The sequence below is a fragment of the Planococcus citri genome, chromosome 5 (assembly GCF_950023065.1).
Source record: "Planococcus citri chromosome 5, ihPlaCitr1.1, whole genome shotgun sequence".
In the NCBI taxonomy this organism is placed as follows: domain Eukaryota; kingdom Metazoa; phylum Arthropoda; class Insecta; order Hemiptera; family Pseudococcidae; genus Planococcus; species Planococcus citri.
The window spans coordinates 20,123,133-20,143,731 of NC_088681.1; the positions used below are offsets into that span (position 1 = coordinate 20,123,133).

Here is a 20,599-nt window from a genome sequence, read left to right on the forward strand (position 1 = left end):
TCTTTCTTCGATAACGTAGAAAGCAATAAATAATCAAAGCGGTAATATCTTTTCGTATTCGTATACTCTATGCTCTATGCAACATCTCTCTCTCGCTCATTCTGTCTTCGTCTCTCTCACACACGCACAGCACACTTTGCAATCACAAACGTACCGATTCTAGGTACTCGTGATCACGACGACTTCTGTTCGTGGCGGAATTTTTATATACGCGTTTTTCTTTCAGTAGGTATTTCGGTAACGCGAAAATATTCAAAAGGAATACGTCTTGGTCGTCGATTTAATTTCGAAGAATCCCAATCAGCATCAGCTACCTACATCTTCTACTATCAATAAATAGCCACCTAAATGATAAGTAAGATGGGTGCACGTTGAAATGCTGACGACGCAGATCTCAGAATGACGATGAAGCTCGAGCAGTAGGATTGGACATGTTGGAAATCGAAGAGCAAGAGAGGGTATTTATTTCGTAAAATTTGCTGATATTGCATGCAACCTACGGTCAACAGTTGAGTGTTGATTTCAATGTATGTACTATGTATCATTGGAACATGACCTCCAGGTATCTCATCTGCTTCGTAAGCTTTTATCAAATAGGCACAGGGCATACAACATTGACATTTTTTATTACGTGATTTTCTTCACGAAGAAGTCAACGTAGGATAATGAAAAAGTATAGAAAAAAATATTGTAGTCAAGTACTTTTGAGGACATAACTTCATTATTATTGAAATTTGCAATGAACCTGAAGGTCCCCATAGTGAAAATTTCTACCACATGGTCTCAAAAGTATTCAAAATTTACACGTAGGGAACTGGTACTCAATTTTTCTGGAACTTGGCTAAAAAAATCTCTAAAAAGTAATCAAAAAAGTGGCAAAACCTACAAAGTAAAATATAAATGCAGACAAAAATGACAAAAAAAAACATCAAATTTCAAATTGAAATGTTTCGGTTCTTAATTATAAAAAAATTGTGCTGTTTTGCAATTTTTTGGCAACAAAGATGAAAGAAACAATTTTTGCGATTTCTGTCCAAAAATCCAATTGTTGGTAGAAAGCAAACCTTTTGAACAACTCATTGAAAAAAATGAGCTTTTTTGAAATTTTTCTGCAAAAAACAACAATTTCAAGCCATTTCGCCAAAAATTCAAAAATAATGAGAAAACTTGAAAATTTGTGGTCAAAAACAAGACTTTGACACTTTTAGCAAAAAGTGTGATTTTTTTGAAAATTATATTGTTGCAAAACAATACCTATTGGCAATTTTTGTTAAAAAAAAGCGATAATTAAGGATAATTCATGTAAAAATGGGACTTTTAAGCCATTTTTCATGACAATTTTAGCAAAATGCAGCAATTTATACACAATTGGTAATTAATTTTTTTTTAAATGACATTTTTCCAAAATTTTTGTCAAAAAAATGAGACTTTGGGGCAATTTTTTTCAAAAAAATGACATTTTTTTCAACCGTTTAATTTTGGGTAATTTATTTAAAAAAGGGACTTTTTAGCAATTTTGCTGAAAAGTGAGAATTTTTATCAAAAAACAAGACTTTGACAATTTTAGCAAAAAGTAGAAGTTCATTACTTATTGCTAATTACATAACTAACAAAAAAAAAAAACATTTTCTCGCAATTGTGGTCTAAAAAGTGAGATTTTGGGGCAATTTTTTTCAAAATAATTACACTTTTTTAAAACTATTTAGATAAAGAGCAAAAATTGCTGTCATTTTCGAGAAAGTGAGAATTTTTGGCAAAATTTAAGACTTCGACAATTTTAGGAAATAACAGAATTTTTTGAGAATTGAATTGGCAAAAAAATACTTTTTGGCAAGATCTTCCAAAAAAGCGAGAATTCTGGGTGATTCATGAAAAAAGTGGAACTTCTCAGCAATTTCGTTGAAAAGTGAGAATTTTTATCAAAAAAACAAGACTGACAATTTAGCAAAAAGAAGTAGTCTACAATTTCTATCAAAAAAATGAGACTAGAGCAATTTTTGGAAAAATGTGAGACTTTGGGGCAATTTTTTGCAAAAAAAATGAGACTTTTTTAACCATTTTGCTAAAAAGCAAAAATGTTTGTTTTTTTCGAGAAAGCAAGAATTTTTAAAATTTTTTGGCAAAATGCAAGACTTGGGTAATTTTTAAAAAAAGGACGCGTTTTGAAATTTTTGGAAAAAACAGTTACACTTTTTCAAACTTTTTGTCGAAAAATCAAGACTTTTCATTTCTGAATCGTTTCAACGTGGGAAAATGAATGAAAAATTCTTAAATGTTGCAAAAAAATTAAAAATTGAGTAATTTTGATTTTGAGGAATAAAACTCGAGCTTGACAATTTGTCTAGGCAAGTGTCAATAAAGGAGGGTAGAGGGGATTAATATCTAACAAACAGAACAACATCAAAAAACAGGATATTTCATTTTAAAAAATGAATGTACTTCATCTAGCTCACATCAATAAATTTCAGGGTCAATGAACTTCGGGAAAAAATACCAATTTTCTAGGATTCCATTTTGCACACGATCTTTGCATCACCTTGCATTATCTCAAGCATCATATTTTCGTCCGACAAATTTTGATAAAAAATTCGTCATTTCCGAAGAATCTATTCAATTACTCGTATTAGCAGCTTAAAATGGCTTATTTATTTACTAAATTTAAATGTGTCTTCGCTTATCGGGTTTTCAATGTAATTCGTGATTCATTCGCTACTACATAATCTTATCATTTCTTTTCATTACATAAGATTGCAGAGGTAGTTGTTCGTTAAATAAACCACAATTTAAAAATTTCGAACCGAAATTGAGGGAAATGATGACATCATTATTTTATCAATCTTGATAAGAAATTTGATTGGCTATAAAATAGCATGTTTTAATTTTTATTCTCAGATATCATTACGAATTGTCCCACTTACATTCGCTCATGCCTCATTTCGCAAAATTTTGACAAATTCAGCTTTTTTCCACTTTTTTATTCAATATCAAGACTAAAAAAATCAACCTCCTCAAAAAAAATTTCTCACAAACTCCAAATCATAAAAAGCAAATTCGTTCATCGGAGCTCACAATCCAATCCACCCCTGAGAAAAATCTTGAATTTTTTCACCAATATGTACCTCGAACCATTTCAATTCCACTACACCCCTCCTCACCTTTAAATTCACGCTCGTCGCTCTCTGAGGACATGGTTCAAATCATCATCATACTCGTAGTCGTAGTTTTTCATCTTCACAGATATAGATATACAGTATTTCCACAACGACCTCCATATACAGCCAGCGAACCCAAAGCGTACAATTCCTCCTTAACCTATCCGCCAATCATACCGCAAGCTTTCTTCTTCCTCGTCCAGCACATCAGCAATCTACACGGTTCGATGAATTCGCGCATTGGTGTATACCTACTCGACTCGACGAAAAAAAACACACACACACAAAAACCAAGTCGAAATGTAACACTCAACAACGACGACGAGTTATTTGCTCGATGACCAAAACACAATAAAAATTGCATTTTCATTCATATCTCATCAACAATTACATACTCGAAAACTCCGCGTATACATTGTTATAATAATATATTATACGTTGAAAAATGAAAAATAAAAACAAAAAAAGACCAGTTTATTTGAATACAACGCACCAGGCGCCACCGCCTGCTGTTTGTTTGCACTCTATAATTCGTCTTGGTCGTATTTCGTTAACACGCCATCCCTCATCGTCGACTCAGCATACGCTACGAATTCCACTTCTATCTTTATAAGGCAGGCGGCCAGTAATAATTTATACATTCGAACATAGATCTTTAAAAAATGAAATTTTCACTCACTTCTGCCCACCCCTTAACTCCGCCACCTGTTCCAGCGATCGATCGTCGATCACTAGCTGCGAATTTGCTAATATAATTAAAGGATAGGTACATATTAACACGAGTGAAAAAAAAGTCAAGAGTCAATTACCTTTTTCTCTGAGTACAGCGTGTAGTAAATCCTCCATTTCGTCCGATTCGGCGATATCGACAGCCAATTCTCCATCATTGTTTACCGCTGCGATATCGGCCCCTTGTTCGATTAAATACCTGAAACATAGAATGTAATCTTGAGTATTTTTCATACATACGAGGACTTTATGTATTCATAATAATAGGCTTACATATGTTTTACAATTGAAAAAGCAGATGGATTTCATAATCATAATGGGGTTTCAGGGGTGAAAAAAGGGTCATTTTGATACTTCAATGAGCGAAGAATGGAGGCAAGAAGTTTCCAGCAGATGGACAGGAGGGAGGGGGTGAACTAACTAAATCAAGATCATTACAAGACCTAACCTTAATAAAATTTCCAAATCTAAACCCAAGACTTCGGTAAGATCTCAGCAGAATTTTTTTACAAATTATAAAAACTATCATCTCATATTATCGAAAAAAAGGACTAATTCCCAAAAACATACCCCCTCACCTTCCATCTCTTCCAACAATAAAATAGGTAGTAAAAAATGTTCATTATTTCGGAAAAATTTTTGGCTATTGAAGAAATGAATAAATTATTGATGAAATGTTGATGGCAATCGGCATCAAAATAGTCTATTTGCTCAGTACATAAAAATGTAGAGCATTTTGATGCAACTTTGACAAGTTTTTGCAATACTCGTATTAATCAATTTTTTAAACATTTCAAGGAATTCGTTAGTAAATTTTGATCAATTTTTTGTTGAATCTTGAGCACTTCTGATAATAGGTACCTCATTTTTATTCTTCATTTTCGACGATTTTAACACCATTTCTAATAGAAATTTTCAATAATTTTGAGTGATTTATTTTATCAAAATTTTGAATTTTTGTAGAATATTTAACAATGATAGTTCTGATTTTTCATCGCTTCTGACGAATTTCGTTTCACTTAAAACCGTTTTTTATAATGTCTTTTTTGACAGTTTTATTTAGTTTTGAATTTTACAAAAATTTCAACATTTTTATGCAATTTTCATCAATTTTTACCACAACTTGATCAATGTTCTCCAATTTCAGACAGTTTTCACCATTTAAACTAACTTCGTTTTTTTACGATGTTATTTAATCATTTTAAAAAAAATGTATGCGATTTCAAATCAATTTTTAATCATTTTCGAATGATCTCCAAATTCTTCACGATTTGTGCAATTTTTTGCAATTTTAGCATTCGATTAACTGTTTTTCGTTATTTTCACTGTTTTTTGTCAGGTTATCATCGCTATTAATTTTCTGCAGTGTTGAACAATTTTTTGTATTTTCTTGTAAATGGGGAGAGGGAGGGGAGGAGGGATAGAGTAAGAAAGAAGGGAGGGGGCAACATTTTTTAAAACTAAAATTGTCAGTAAAAATTATTTAGGTTTCTAAATTTTTACAATTACAAAAAAAAGTAGAGAAAAAATTTAAAATTTTGAGAAAAAAAGGAGAATAACAACATACTAAGGTAAATAAAAAAGTTCAAAGTTTCATTAAAAAAAATAGAAAACAGCAGAAAAAAAAGTATAAGTACGACTCCCTCATTCTACTCTTTTTCAATAATGCTTTTCCCTGATTTTTCTTTTTTCTCCAAATTTTACGTCAATGTTTACAAAACTATAATTTTTTGAAATTTCGATCAATTTTTGTCCAATTTTACCCAGCTTTTGTAATGTTGCATCAACTTCTGCTCACTCTCTTATATTTTTATGTCAGTCTAGTAGAATTTTCAATAATTTCCACGTGATTTCATCAAATTTTGTGTGATTTGTGCAATATTTTGCAATCTTAACACCATATAAATTGTTTTTAATCGTTTTTTTCCCGATTTTGTGTTAATCTATTTGCTGCTAATTTAATGCAATCTTGGCCGAGCAACTTTTTGCATTTTTTTATGATAGAGGGACGATGGAGAGAGGGAAGGCAGGGGTCAAAACGTTTTCAAGCAAAATTATTTCTAATAAAATTTTTTGGAGTTCAAATTTTTTTAAATTTTATTAAAGAAAACTATTTAAAAAATGAAAAAAAAGGAGAGATTAAGTAAATGAGAAAAATTTTGAAAGTTTTATAACAAAGGGGAAACAGACTTTTTTCCAACGATAATTTCCCTTCAATTTTTTACTTCTCTCAAACTGATTTTTTTGGGGATTTCCAACTCTCTTCGAGAGACATTTTTGAAGGAGAGACCAAATATGTGCTGTAATCCGTCTAATTCATATTTCTCCTTAGAAATTGAGAGTCTTCGAAGAGAAAATTCCTAATTTTTCTAGAGTTTCAAGAACCAAATATAAAAGAGTGTTCAAAATTTTCGAGAAATGGTTTTCCTCGATTTTTCCCAATTTTCTATAGTATTTATTATTTTTTTTTTTTAGATTTTGGATGTCTTGTGTAAGACCAGGAAGCTCAAAAGATAATTTGCACCCTATGGAGCTTAGCAGGAAGTATGAACCATATTAAAGTCAACGAAATTGTGAAGGAGAACCTCCTACGAACCAGCGTGGGAACAGTAGCTCAACGTCCTGAAATTTACTTCGATAAACGTTGCTTTTTCATAACGATCTTATTGAATGAAAATTAATACCGAGGTTGATTTTCAAAAGGTAGGTAGAAAATACGTCAATTTGAAACAAATTCTACACAAAATTTTCAAAATTCTAAAATAAGAAGACTAATGATGAAATAAAAAATAAATTCAAATGAATGAAAAGCTCAGCTTGACTGGTCAATCGTCGCCAACCATATCCTGCCTTTTAAAAAGACATAACTTTATCCCAAATGTCTTCAGTTTTTTAACGAATACTTCTCATTCGAGGATCGCGATACAAATATCCTGATTACTTATGTGCTTTTTGATACCTACACAATTATAAAGATGGTGCAAATGGCGATGGCGTCGTTCTATTTTTTGACCTTTTCTCCTTGCTTATTTTTTTCGTATATTTAAAAAGGTTACTCGGGAGATTTGTAAGCTAATGAGACGTATACATTCAAGTCGACAATAAGCTCGTGCCAAACAAAGGTCGAAAACAAATCGATACAGAGTACATTAGCTATATACTCGTATCGTATCATCGCAAAAGTATACGGTTTATTTAATAATAAAAAAAAAAAAATTGGAATAAAACTCCGATATTCGCAGAAGAAACGTACTTTGGATGAAGTGAAGAAGGAGGAAATCGATGACACAGAAAAATAAAAGCAATACTACACTATGTAGTCTCTATAGTCCTTAAAAGTCACCCGAATACATTTTTAATTATTATGGGTGACGACGGGCGCAGTCATCATGAGCTTGAAAGACGCGAACGTTTCCCAGTTCCCAACCAACTCGATCAAATCAAAGAAGTCACAATATCTCTGAACCAATCACGCGAATCAATCTTGTTCCAAATATCATCCTGTATTCCGTATTCCAATTACAATTCAGCACTCGAATACAACAAACCGACGACGAACCGGTTTATCGCGCATCGTTTAGGTTTGCTCTTTTTTTTCGCGTATTTTATCTAAAAATTTTGCACTCGAAAGAGTCACAGTCTCCTCCTTAGCTCGAGGCGACAGTTTAAGGTATTCGGTGAATGGAAACCTCCCAACGAGCCTCTGCGGCGAGTATTTTTTCGCGATTTTAATTATATAGGTGGCTCGTCGTGACGAATTGTTTGGCCGAAAATTGTTCATTTCGTATGCGAAAAGAAAAAAAAATCTAGAGCTTGGAGATATTATTCGTGGATTAGTATAAGTTTGAGACTCGATTTAGAAAATACGAACGTTTCGAAGTTCACGAAATATTGCATACGTAGTGCCTCTGAAATACAGTACATAGTCTGAGAGTAAGTGATGAACTTTTTGAGAGCTTTTCAATGTTCGGTATGCATCAATTTTATTATGAGCATTTGTCTTTTTGGGATTTGAAACAAGCAAGTGAACCACATACTAGTAAATACTTTCTAAAAATGAATTATTAAATTATTAACAAGGAAACTTTCTGAACTGATACTCTCCGATTTGAACGAAATCAAGTTAGTTCGAAAGAGAGGGTCCTAAAACCCTTGTAATCAAAATTTCAAATTCCAAAGCTCATTTATGGATTTATGGCGAATTTTAAAAAAAATTTAAAATTCAAAAAAGCACATTCAAGTGCAATTTTTGAACTTTATCATGAAATATAAATAATTTTTGGAGCATCAAATCAATAGAAGAAAATTTCAAATTACATGAAAAGGAATATCCAATATCATTTTCAAATTTTCTAGTTATGATGGATATGTTGAAAGGACAAAGTGACCCAATGTCAACAATTACACAATTTACAAATGACATGGATGGTGTAGTGAAAATCTTGAACCAGAATTACCCACATCTTGATACTAGAACTATGAAGACTCGTTTTACCAAGCTCCGAAAGAAGATTTCAAAAGATAATGTCCAGAAAATGGAAACTGACGGTGATTCAACTTCTGAGTAATGGCATCAACCAGACAGAATGATTTTTTTTTTTTTTTTTTTTTTTTTACTAAATATTTGAAAAGATGTACTGTTGTAACATGTATGTAATGTCATTTCTTTCTCATACTATAGCTACATGTTTGTTAAATGTCTCCTATGAGCTGTTAAGTATTATTATCTTCTCAATCTTTGTACAAACTAAAGTTATTGAGTAGGTTTTAAGTTCTGTATTCTAGATTATCATATGTTATTAGTTACTATAGTTTATACTGATACTCAGCCTGAAGTTCTTGACCCCCCCCCCCTCATTCTGGAAAATCTAAAAATCACATATCAACTAAAATCATACAAATATGACTTTTTTGATTCAATGGAACATAAATGGCATATATAGTCATTTGAGTGAGCTCAAAACCCTAGTTTACCACCAAAATCCTGAAATAATTGCCCTTTAAGAAACACACTTACACTCTCACCATAACTTTAGGCTCAAAAATTACTCTTCTTTCCGTTTTGACTTCCCAGGAGGTGATAAAGCTTGTGGCGGCACAGCCATTTATATCAAAAATACAATTACATCATCCCAACTAAATATCTTCTTAGGTAACTTCCAAGCCAATGCTGTAACTATAAATACCCCACACTATAGCATAAAAAACCTCACAATTTGCAATATTTACATTCCCCCTCATCAAAACATAACCTTACAAGAACTAGAAAACCTTCTCATACAATTACCTAAACCATACATTGTACTTGGTGATTTTAATGCTCATTCAAAAATTTGGGGATCAAATTCAAACAATAATCGAGGCAATGTTATAGAGAAATTCTTATCAAAAAATGATATTTTTCTCCTCAATTCTTCAAAACCTACTCACTTTAATATATCAAATGGTACTTTCTCAAATATTGAGTTGACCTTTTGCTCTCCAAATATTTCACACCTTTTAGACTGGAACCCCCAAGATGATCTTCAACACAGTGATCATTTTCCCATTACCATTTCCATTCCAAATCAAATTCATAATCCCACAAAAGCAAAATTTCCAAAATGGATACTAGATAAGGCAAATTGGTCTCATTTTAATAAAGAAGTGCTTTCATTAGATTTCTCTTGTCAAGACCTTGACTCTATTGTTCAGTACTTCACTGATTCAATCATTCAAGCTGCTATCAAAACCATTCCTAAATCTTCTTCAAAGGTCCCTAAAAAATCTGTACCCTGGTGGTGTCCAGAGTTGAAAATTGCTATTCAAGAAAGAAAAAGATCTTTAAGAAAATTCAAAAAATATCCTTCTACTGACAATCTCATAGACTTTAAGAAAAAAAGAGCAATTGCTCGCCGAACAAATCTATCAAAACAAAGGGATAGTTGGACCAAATTCATGTTGAATATCACTCACAGTACTAGTATAAAAGAAATGTGGACTAAAATAAAAATATTAAAAGGCTGCTATGTCCCATCTGACATTTCATATCTTCTCCACAACAATGACATTATTACTTCATTAGATAACATTACTAACACCATGGCTCAATCTTTTTCTAAAGTCTCAGCAACAAGTTCCTATAGTGAAGCTTTTCAAACAATCAAAAACCAAACTGAAAATGTAGTACTTGATTTTTCATCTGATAACCTTGAACCATATAATGCACCTTTCTCTATAAACGAACTACTGTACTGTTTAAACCACAACATCAAAAATTCATCACCTGGACCAGATGATATTCATCCATATATGCTGAAACATCTTTCTGACACCAGTAAAAATGACTTACTAAACCTCTATAATATAATCTGGTCTTCAGATTCCTTCCCTCAAACATGGAAAACTGCAACTGTCATTCCCATACTTAAACCTGAGAAAAATATTCACCTTCCCTCCAGTTACAGGCCTATTTCTTTAACTTCTGTCCCATGTAAAATTCTAGAAAAAATGGTTATGAAACGTCTTACTTGGTATATTGACTCTACAAATTCCCTCAGTTCTTTTCAAAGTGGCTTTCGGAAAAAAAGATCTACTCTGGACCATCTTTTTAGTCTTACACAGGAAATCAATACTGCCTTTCAAAATAAAGAATTTGTACTCTCAGTCTTCTTTGATCTTGAAAAAGCTTTTGACAAAGCATGGAGATACAAAATACTTCAAAAAATACATTCTATAGGGATTCGAGGGCATTTAGCTTACTTTATTCAAAACTTTTTATCAAATCGTACCTTTAGAGTCAGAATTGAAAATACATACTCTGAACTTTTTGATATTGAAAATGGAGTCCCTCAAGGCTCTGTGCTTAGCACCATCCTATTTATACTCCTAATTGATGACATCTGTAGTATTATTCCTCAACCTCTTTCCTTAAGAATTTTTGCAGATGATATAAACATTTCAATACGTTCAAACAACATCAAACTAGCCTCAGAAATTATCCAAAAAACTCTAAATTGTATTGAAAAATGGGCTGAAACAAATGGACTAACATTTTCTGAATCTAAAACTCACTGTATACTTTTTACCAAGAGAAATAAAACCTACCCAGAACCTATCCTTGAATTCAAAGGATATCCTTTAGTTTTTAAACCAACCACTAAATTCCTTGGACTTACTTTTGATAAAAAACTTACTTGGACGCCTCATTTTCTCAACATAAAAGCTCAACTTAACAAACGTCTAAATTTACTAAAAATTGTTAAAAATCCAAAGTATAACCCATCACGCCAACTATTACTTCACTTGTACAAAGCTCTGATACGTAGTAAAATTGAATATGGAAGTCCATGCTTTACAAACCTGTCAAATAAAACTACTAACATTCTCAAAACTGTTCAAAATTCCTCCTTGCGCATCTGCATAGGTGCTCTCTATTCGTCTCCAATTGATAGTATTTATTGTGAAGCTGCAGAGCTTCCTCCTGATTTTAGGAAAATTCTCACGACAAACAAATTCTTAACAACTGTTGCAAATAATCCATCTCACCCTCTTCAAAGGTCACTCAATGTCTACAGCTCTCAGCATTTCCTCCATACTTCAGGTCCAATCCCAGAATTTATCAAAAATATGAACAACCTACAAATTGACCTAAAAAACCTAATACATCAACCAATATCTTATCCCCCTTGGTCTCTTAAACCTATACAGATGGAATTCTACTTAAGAAACTACCCAAAACATGATCACTCCCCATTATTAATCAAGAGTCATTATTTAGAACTGTTATCAAACTATACTAAATATAACTTATGCTTCACAGATGGTTCAAAAATTACTAATATTCATACTGGTTATGCTTACTCAATTAATGACAAAGTTCTCAGTTTCAAAATTCACAACTGTGCCTCAATTTTTACTGCTGAACTCACTGCCATAAAACATTGCCTAATAGATATAATTTCCATTCAATCAGAAAATAAAAAATTCTTAATCCAAAGCGACTCACTAAGTTCACTGCTATCCATTCAAAACATTTTTTCTGACCACCCCATAGTCCAAGACATACATAAGTCCCTTTTTAACCTCCAATATTATGATTACTCAATTAGCTTCATGTATGTTCCCAGCCACATAGGTATCACTGGAAACGAAACTGTTGATAGATTAGCAAAAACAGCCGCTACCCCCTCCCCTCTTACCACTCTCACTCCTGATGACATTAAATCTCTAATCACTCACAACACATTTACTAACTGGCAGAACTTTTGGTCACAACAAACTTCAAACAAACTCTTCCAACATAAAAAAACTACTCTCCCCTGGAAAAATCTAGGCCACCTGAACAGAAAAGAAGAAATCCTGATTACCAGACTAAGAATAGGCCACACAAAAATTACTCATAACCACTTATACCAAAAAGAACCAAAACCCTCATGCCAATTTTGCAGAAACGAACCCATATCCATCCAACACATACTTTTCAACTGTCCCCAACTAAAACAAAACAGACTTACACTACAGATAAAAGAAAACCCACCTACTATCCCTGACGATCCCTCAGAAATACAAAAATTCATCTCCCTAGTAGAAAACATCGGCCTCACAAACCAAATCTAGCCCCCCCCCCCTTACGGGTGTAATAATCTTGTAATTATAAACACCCCCAAAAAAAAAAAAAAAAAATTTCTTCAACTCAACTTCTATGCATCAATGCTGCAAGTTCTGAGCCATTCTGGAGCCTCCAGCGATTTGTCAATTTTCTCCAGAAATTTTAAATGGCTTTAGTGGGACCAAAAATTTACTTCAGAACCTATAATTTTTATCGACGCTAATTGGGCACCTTCTCGACCGTTTTAGGTGGTTACCGCAAAATTCCAGGAGTGCCAGTTCAAAAGTGAATTTTCAACAATTTGTAAATTCAAGGAAAAATGAAAAAAAAATCAAATTTTTATAAAATGAGCGGGTTTTTCGTCAAGATATCGCCTGATAAGAGGCGACCCAAGATATTTATGTGCCAAAGTCTATTTACGTCACCTCCACACTGATTTGAAATTTCTGAAGAAAATGAAAAAATTGCTGGAGATTCCAGAATGATGCAAAACTAGTAATTCACATTGAATCATTTAGCTCAAAAAAATTTATATTTCATGAAAACTTTCAAAAATTGCCCTAAAACCGGTTTTTTGAAATTTTGAAATTTTTAAAAGTATGTACCTAGCTACCTACCTACTTTGTTAAGTACAAGGTTTTCAGAACATGCTTTTTCGATCTAGCTTGAAGCTTGATTTCGCTCAAATTGGAGAGTACATTAAAAATTCTGGAATCAAAACGACAAAAATTATGGGAATCGAGAAAAAATTTTTCAAAGAGCGAGTTCACAAATGAAAGTATTTTTTGGGATTCAAATTATTTTAAGACTTAATTCTTTTTTGGAATATTTCTGATTCCCTTCCACCCTCTTTTCGTTCTCATATTATAACTTTTGAATACAAAATTTCTGATTGCATTGAATCGTGCAATGGTTTTGCAAAATTGGCGAGTGAGTTAAATTGAATTTTAGTGGATTTAGTTCCATTTTGAAAATAAAAATATCGAGAAAATATTTTCTTGTATTTTTGGTGCAACTCGAAGAAAAAGGAACGATTTTGAAAATACTTATTAATTTTTTAACCTTACAACCACCAAAAAAATAGTAAAGTACATTTCAATAAAATTTATGCACTTACCAATGTTAAAAAAATTACCCTACGACATTCCAATTAATATTCAACAATAAAACTCGATCAAGACTTTAAAAATTTTGGCAAAAAACAAAACTTTTAAAAATTTTTGTCAAAAATTAAAACTGTTTCGCTGCTCTTAGGTAAAAAACGAGACTTTTTGACAACTTTAACAAAAAATTAGATAATTTTTGAGAATTTCTAGCAAAAAGCGAGATCTTGAAAATTGTTGGAAAAAGAGACTCTTGGATTTTTTTGCAAAAAATCGAGAATTTTCAGGAATATTTGGCAAGAAACGAGAATTTTTGGCAATTTCGACAAAAGGAGAAACTATTGGCTATTTTTGGCAGAAAGCAAAACTTTGACAATTTTGACAAATGACTGAGCATTTTTTTAAAAGCAATTTTTGGCAAAAAGCAAAACTTTTCAACAATTTTAGCAAAAAAGTGAAAATTTTGATCAATATTTGAGAAAAAAGTAGTTTTTTTGTACTGATTATCGAAAAAGTAAAACTTTTCCCCAACTTTTTGGCAAAAAATCGATACTTTTGACAATTTCTGGCAAACAAGCGAGACTTTTGTGTACCCACCTACCTAACTTTTGTAAAAACCAAGAATTTTCGAAATTTTTGGCAAAAAAGTAACCACTTTTAACGTCTTTTGGCCAGAAATATCATTCTGCAGAAAGTGAGGTAAGACTTCGTTTTCAATAAATTGAATTTTTGATAATTGAAAATTGAAAAAAAAACTTGCTTATCTAAGTAGGTAACCAAAATTTTGAAAAGATGACCAAAAGTTGCTTTCAATCTAATCTTCAGTAACTCGGTTACTTAAAAAATAACTAAATACGAGCCCTGCCTTTGTTGAAGTGATCGATCAACATTTGACACCTCTGATCGAAATTTGATACTTACGAGTACTTTGCCCTACAATATTTCGAAAACTTTGTTCATACTTATAAATTTTAGGATGATTTTTCTACTATTTCATAAATTTTTTTCTGTATTCAGGGTGTCTAACAAAATTCCCAGACAAAAAAATCATGACCTTTTTCATGACCTATTTTCCACATTTTTACCGCATAAAAATACCCCCCACCCCACCCCAACAAAAAAATTAAAGAAACTGCGAGGAAATCGAACAGAGTTACCATTTATTACAGGATGAAAAATTAGGTATTTCAATTTTTCATTTTTCTGTTTTTTTGAACAAATTTTCTATTTTTTTTCATTTTTGGGCATTTAAAAAAATTTTCAAGTGTGTTTCGAGCAAAATTCATGACTTTCATGACCTTTGGACATCCTGATATTGCAACATTTTCAGAAATTTTTATAAACTGTTATCAATCGTTTACTTTATTGGCTTTCGATAAAGCTAAGTTCGGATGTTCATTTACTTTTTGCACGCGACTCTTCGAAGTCTTTCTAGCCCTCTATTTTTTTAAAAAATGTACTTAACATAACTGACATCAATTTCATCGATTTTTGTGTCATTGTAACAAAAATTTTACAACTTTCATCAATTTCAGACAATTTTTTTACATTTTTTTTTCAAGCTAAATGTTACTATTTTGCAACAGATTGCTTTTCTTTTTGTACCTTCAAATAAAAAAAAAATAATTTTTAATCAGACTCCCAAACTCCACATCCTCACAATATCGAAATTAGGATTCCACAAGACATTTTCAACGAATCGCAGTAAAATAAAAAGCGCAAACTATCGCAGTAAATGTCTTGAATCTATCCCAATGAGGCATCCACCGCATATACGAGAAGAAAAATGAACAAAATCAAGCATCGGCGAGCTTCACTGACCAGCCCGACCGCGGCATTTGGTATAATTAATGTAGGAAGAATTTTTACACCAATTAAATACCATAATGGAAACAGTACAGTGTACATTGGTAATTTAATCGAGCCAAAGTCAAAGCTACGCGTACTGTGATCTATGCTCTATTCTGTGAGACGATAACAATGGTCTACGAAGACAACGACTATACGAAGCCACGAAGGTGACGGTGTCGATCCTTTGGCTCGCGAGATAGAAACGCCATCATCGTCAGCGTCACTTTTTGATGTGCGATAATCGATCTCTCTCGGATCAATCATTTCCACCAGCTTCGGTCGCAATCGCCCTGAACCAGGTTCGCGCCACGCCGCCGCATAGGCTAGCTCTAGCTATCCATTGCGCACACTGACTGTACAACAAATCGTTAATTAACCGCATAACGCCAAGAGAAGCCAGCCGGGTGATCGGGCGAGTCGAGTCGAGTCGACTAAAAATATTCCGCATCGACGATCCTACCGGCCTAGAAATAAGTTTAAGGTAAATAACCACGTGTCCGCTGCCAATGGTTTTTATTTATAACTCTTTCGGGGCTATATACGAACATATAAGAAATCGAAATCCAATACGATTTCGGTAGGCTATGTCGCGAGAAAATGGTCTGCTTGTTCTCTCTCTTCACAACAACCTATGTCCTACCAATAATGTTCGAATCAGACAGATTCGTCTTAATGTAGGTCAGTTTAGGTATTTTGAGCGAATTTGTTCTATTAATAATAAGTTGTATCCCTTCTCTTCCCTCTCTCCTTCGTTCCATCAACATCAAACCTATATTATTCCAAAATTCCAAGTTCAAATTCTTCCATTTTTCGAGTAAATTTTGTCTCACTCAATCGTACACCTTCAGAAATGAACTGACAACAATTCGAATTATCGATACCAGACTTTATGACGATGATTGACACACTTGCCCATACCCACCAAAAAACACCCAATGTACTTCGATCACCAGCACACAATTTCGCTAGAGCACCATCGACGATCGCCATGCCAGCCAGCGCCACATCGAAACCCTAATTTCGCTATTTTCAGAGATTTTTACGATGGTCGTAAGGTGCGACGCCAGCGGAAAGCCACAACTTCTATTTGCTTCTTCTCGTGGCCGTCGTATAGTCGAAGTTTACGACGGTCAAAAATAGCGTTGACGCGTTCGAGAGACTGTAGCCTTCTCCCCTTCACACCTCTTTGAGATCCCAATCCAAGTTTCGCGTAAACTTTTCGTTTCTGATGAATTTTCAAAACGTGGCCACGATTGCTCTGTGATGCTGCCGCACACCTCTAATGACGTCGTTGAAGTCATCTTAATACATATGTATGTACGTAGTAGTACATTATTTGAAATTTTTACAAAATCTCTCAATGTACATTACACTCGTATTTTGTGCTACGTATGTACAACGTCCTTACATCCACCGCGCCCAATTTTTGTCTCTTAGCTACGTCATCTCGTCGATTTTACGACAATTGGGGTCTTTCCTGCAGTAATGAGTGTCTCTTCTTTTTTTTTCGCTGATTCGTAAGCAATGATGACGACAACGACCACGTACATTCAACTTGCAATGTACCAAATTATCCACCACGTGCCTTCGGCCAATGTTTTATTACCGCTAATTTAACCGCATTTAGGTAATAATTCCTTCATTTTTTTTTCTTTTTTTTTTTTTTGAACCAGCGTTGAGAGAATTTTCTCGCCGTACCTAATACAAATTAAATAATGTATACCTTGTCTACTCGGGCAACAAGTCAATGAATACCTATTCTGTGTAAAATTACCCGTCATTACGAGTAAATCGTACCTGTCTAGGGAATTAATTACGCGACAACGAACTCGTTATTTGGATTAATCGCGTTTATATGTGTTATCAATACTACGCGAATAATGGTTTCAGCGAGTTAACAAGGTGGATTTAGATGAATCGGAGTGATAGCCGGGAATTACCGAGTATTTACGTACTTCGGGCTCATTTAAAATGCAGAGAGCAAGAGTATTATTTACCTGAGCTCTCAATTACGAAAATCACGGTAATTACCAGCATTTTGAGGGGAAATTGTATAATTTTTTTATTTTCTCAAAAAATAAATTTTGATACTCCAGAATGAAAATTACAAACGAAGGATTTAATTCAAACATTTTATCACCAAATTATTATGAAATTACAATGCAATTAGCACGAAATTACGTTGTAATTTCTGTAAAGGCATCGTGCAATTACGAGATACATAGCTAATATCAAATTTGAGAAAAATATCAAAAAATGGTTGAATATAGAGAAAATTCTATAACTTGGCAAAATCAATCCAAAAATGTTTAAAAATTACAAAAATTGTCAAGGTTTTCCCTTCCGAGCAAAACGTTTGTGACAGAATCATTCGCAATTTATTGATAGATCAAAGAATGTGTCATTTTGCCTAGAATGTGATTTGGTTTTCAAGTGATTTAGTCATTCTCGAATGATGCATCATTTTAGAACGAATCGTTCGCAAACGAATCAACAGCAATTTTTATTGTAGATAGATCTTGTGTTCTCAATCTCAATGTCCAATTCAGTTCCAACTTTAAGGTACCTATATTATAATGTTCTATAAGGTCTGATTTGTTGGTGATTCATTCGTTCGCGAATGAGTTCCTCAGAGATGGAAAATCGTTCGCGAACGAATCTTTCGCAAATTTATTAACGGGTTAAAGGATGTTTCGATTTGTTTTACCGTATATCATCTTTTTTAGTCCCCAAGTGATTCAGTCGTTCTCGCGAATGATTCATCATTTTTGGGCTAATATCGTTCGCAAACGAATCAATTTCAATTTTTGTCAGTAAATTTGTAACGTCAAGTTTCAACTCTTTTGTATAATTTTCTATTTGATCTGATCTGATGTATCGATAATTCATTCGTTCGCGAACGATTCATACGCTTGAAGAACAATCGTTCACGAACGAATAAATACATAAATCATTGAAAAATCAAATCAAGTATAGACATCGGCGACATGACGAAACTCGGGTATCCGTTTTGCTCGTATCATCAAAAACTAGATTCCATTCGTTCGCGAACGATTCGCTCAGAGGAAAAAAATTGTTCATGGACGAAAGAATCACTGAAAAATCAAATGAGGTCAGATGACATGCCGAAAGTTGATAGTTTTAATCCTATCATCAAAAATTGAACACGATTCGTTCGCGAACGATTCACTCAGAAGCGACTAGTTATTTGAGAACGACTGAATCACTTGGGAATCAATTCACATAATACAAGAAAAAGCAAAACGAAACACTTTGCAATCTGTCAACAAATACTGCGAGTGATTCGTTTGCGAACGATTTGCTCAGATGGGAAAAATCGTTCCCGAACGATTCGCTCAGAAGCGATGTATCATTCGAGAACGACCAAATTTTTATTGGAATAAAATCAGATAATACAAGAGAAGGGAAAATGATTCGCTTTTTCAAAAAAAAAAAAAAAAAAAAAATCTGCCAACAAAAATTACGAGTAATTCGTTCGCGAACGATTTGTTCATATGGGAAAAATCGTTCGCGAACGAATGAATCACTGAACAATCAAATTTGGTATAGATGATAAGATGACAAGACGAAACTTGACAGTTTTGGTCCTATCAATAGTAATCAAAAAATGAACCTAATTCGTTCGCGAACGATTCGCTCAGAAGCGATGAATCATCCGCGAACGACTGGATTTATATTGGGATAAAATCAGATAACATAGGAGAAAAGAAAACGATTCGTTGTTCAATCTGCTAACAAAAATTGCGAGTGATTCGTTCGCGAACGATTCGCTCAGAAAGGAAAAATCGTTCGCGAACGAATGAAACACTCGACAACCAAATTTGGGTATAGTATAGATGAAAAGACGAAACTTGACAGTTTTGATCCTATCAATTGCCACCAAAAACTGAACCCCGTTCGCGAACGATTCTCAGATAATACAGGACAATGAAAAACGAATCGCATTTCAATCTGCTAACAAAAATTGCGCGAGCGATTCGTTCGCGAACGATTCGCTCAGAGGGGAAAAAATCGTTCGCGAACGAATTAATCGCTGAAAAACCAACATTAGATCTAAATGTCATGACGAAATTAGACAGTTTTAATTAATCTTATCATCAATACTTGAACTCGATTCGTTCGCGAACGATTCGCTCCGAAGTGACGAATCATTCGAGAACAACTGAATTAATTTCTTTTTAATCAAATACAATGAAAAAGGGCGTGGAATTTGACTTTTCAATATACATTGATAAGAATTAAAAATGATTTGTTGGTAAATGATTCACTCAGAGGTGAGAAAAATCGTTCGTTACTGAACGAATCACTGATATGGTCAAGTTATTTAGGCTACAGAGAAAAATAACAATCTAATATGTAATTTTTAATAAGTATTTCATTCACGAGTGCAGACGAACAATCCACCAAATACTCTTAGAATAAAATGAACAAAAATTCAAATATCAATTTGAAAACCAAGTAATTCGGCTGTTACTTTTTTTTCCTCAACTCTTTAAATATTTTCAACAAGATACACAAAAATCTGCAATTAAAAATCACTTTTTCACTTTTACTGAAAATTTATCAAACGCTTCGAAATCAAATTAAAAACTGAAACCAACGTCTTTCTATTTTCCATTACTGAGAAACACTTCGTGCTCGAGAGTCACTGATTTGCGTCAAATCAGCATAATTGCTATAAAAAAATGAAAGAGAGTAGAAGGGAGAAACAACCCTCTACAATACCACATCAATTCACGCACTCCCAACTCAATACTACCCTTGTAGAAAAACTCGAAAGAAAATACGTTACCGCTACTAAATAATTACACATTTAAATTCTAAATCACGCACCATATTAACCGCTTCATGTACATATACGTACGAGTATTTCACAGAATGGTATAGGTAAGTACGAGTAAGTACAACCTTTTGAATATGTATTCGCGAGTAACTTACACACACAAAGTGAACTCCCCTCGATTATTAAAATCGGTTAGAGACTTAAACGACATAGGCGTATGATAAGAAGTGTAAAAAAAGAAAAGAAACCAAAACCCGAAACACACATCAACGGCGTTAATCGTTTGTTGACATTTTATCAAAAAGAAGCAAGGGTAGGTAAAGGTACATTATACAGTAGGTAAGGGTGTTGGAATGAAAAAACTCACCGC

The 20,599-nt window shown here is 33.3% G+C and overlaps 1 protein-coding gene across 6 annotated transcripts in view; it reads right to left on the reverse strand.

Annotated features, from left to right (window-relative positions):
• The window catches only part of Mbs (Myosin binding subunit), a 102,555-nt gene that overhangs the window by 52,531 nt on the left and 29,425 nt on the right, over positions 1-20,599 (reverse strand). For all 6 annotated transcript variants that reach the window (XM_065370061.1, XM_065370057.1, XM_065370059.1 and 3 more), the window contains exon 3: positions 3,962-4,080. In XM_065370061.1, coding sequence (XP_065226133.1) covers positions 3,962-4,080 — 119 coding nt within the window. The remainder of the gene's footprint in view (positions 1-3,961; positions 4,081-20,599) is intronic.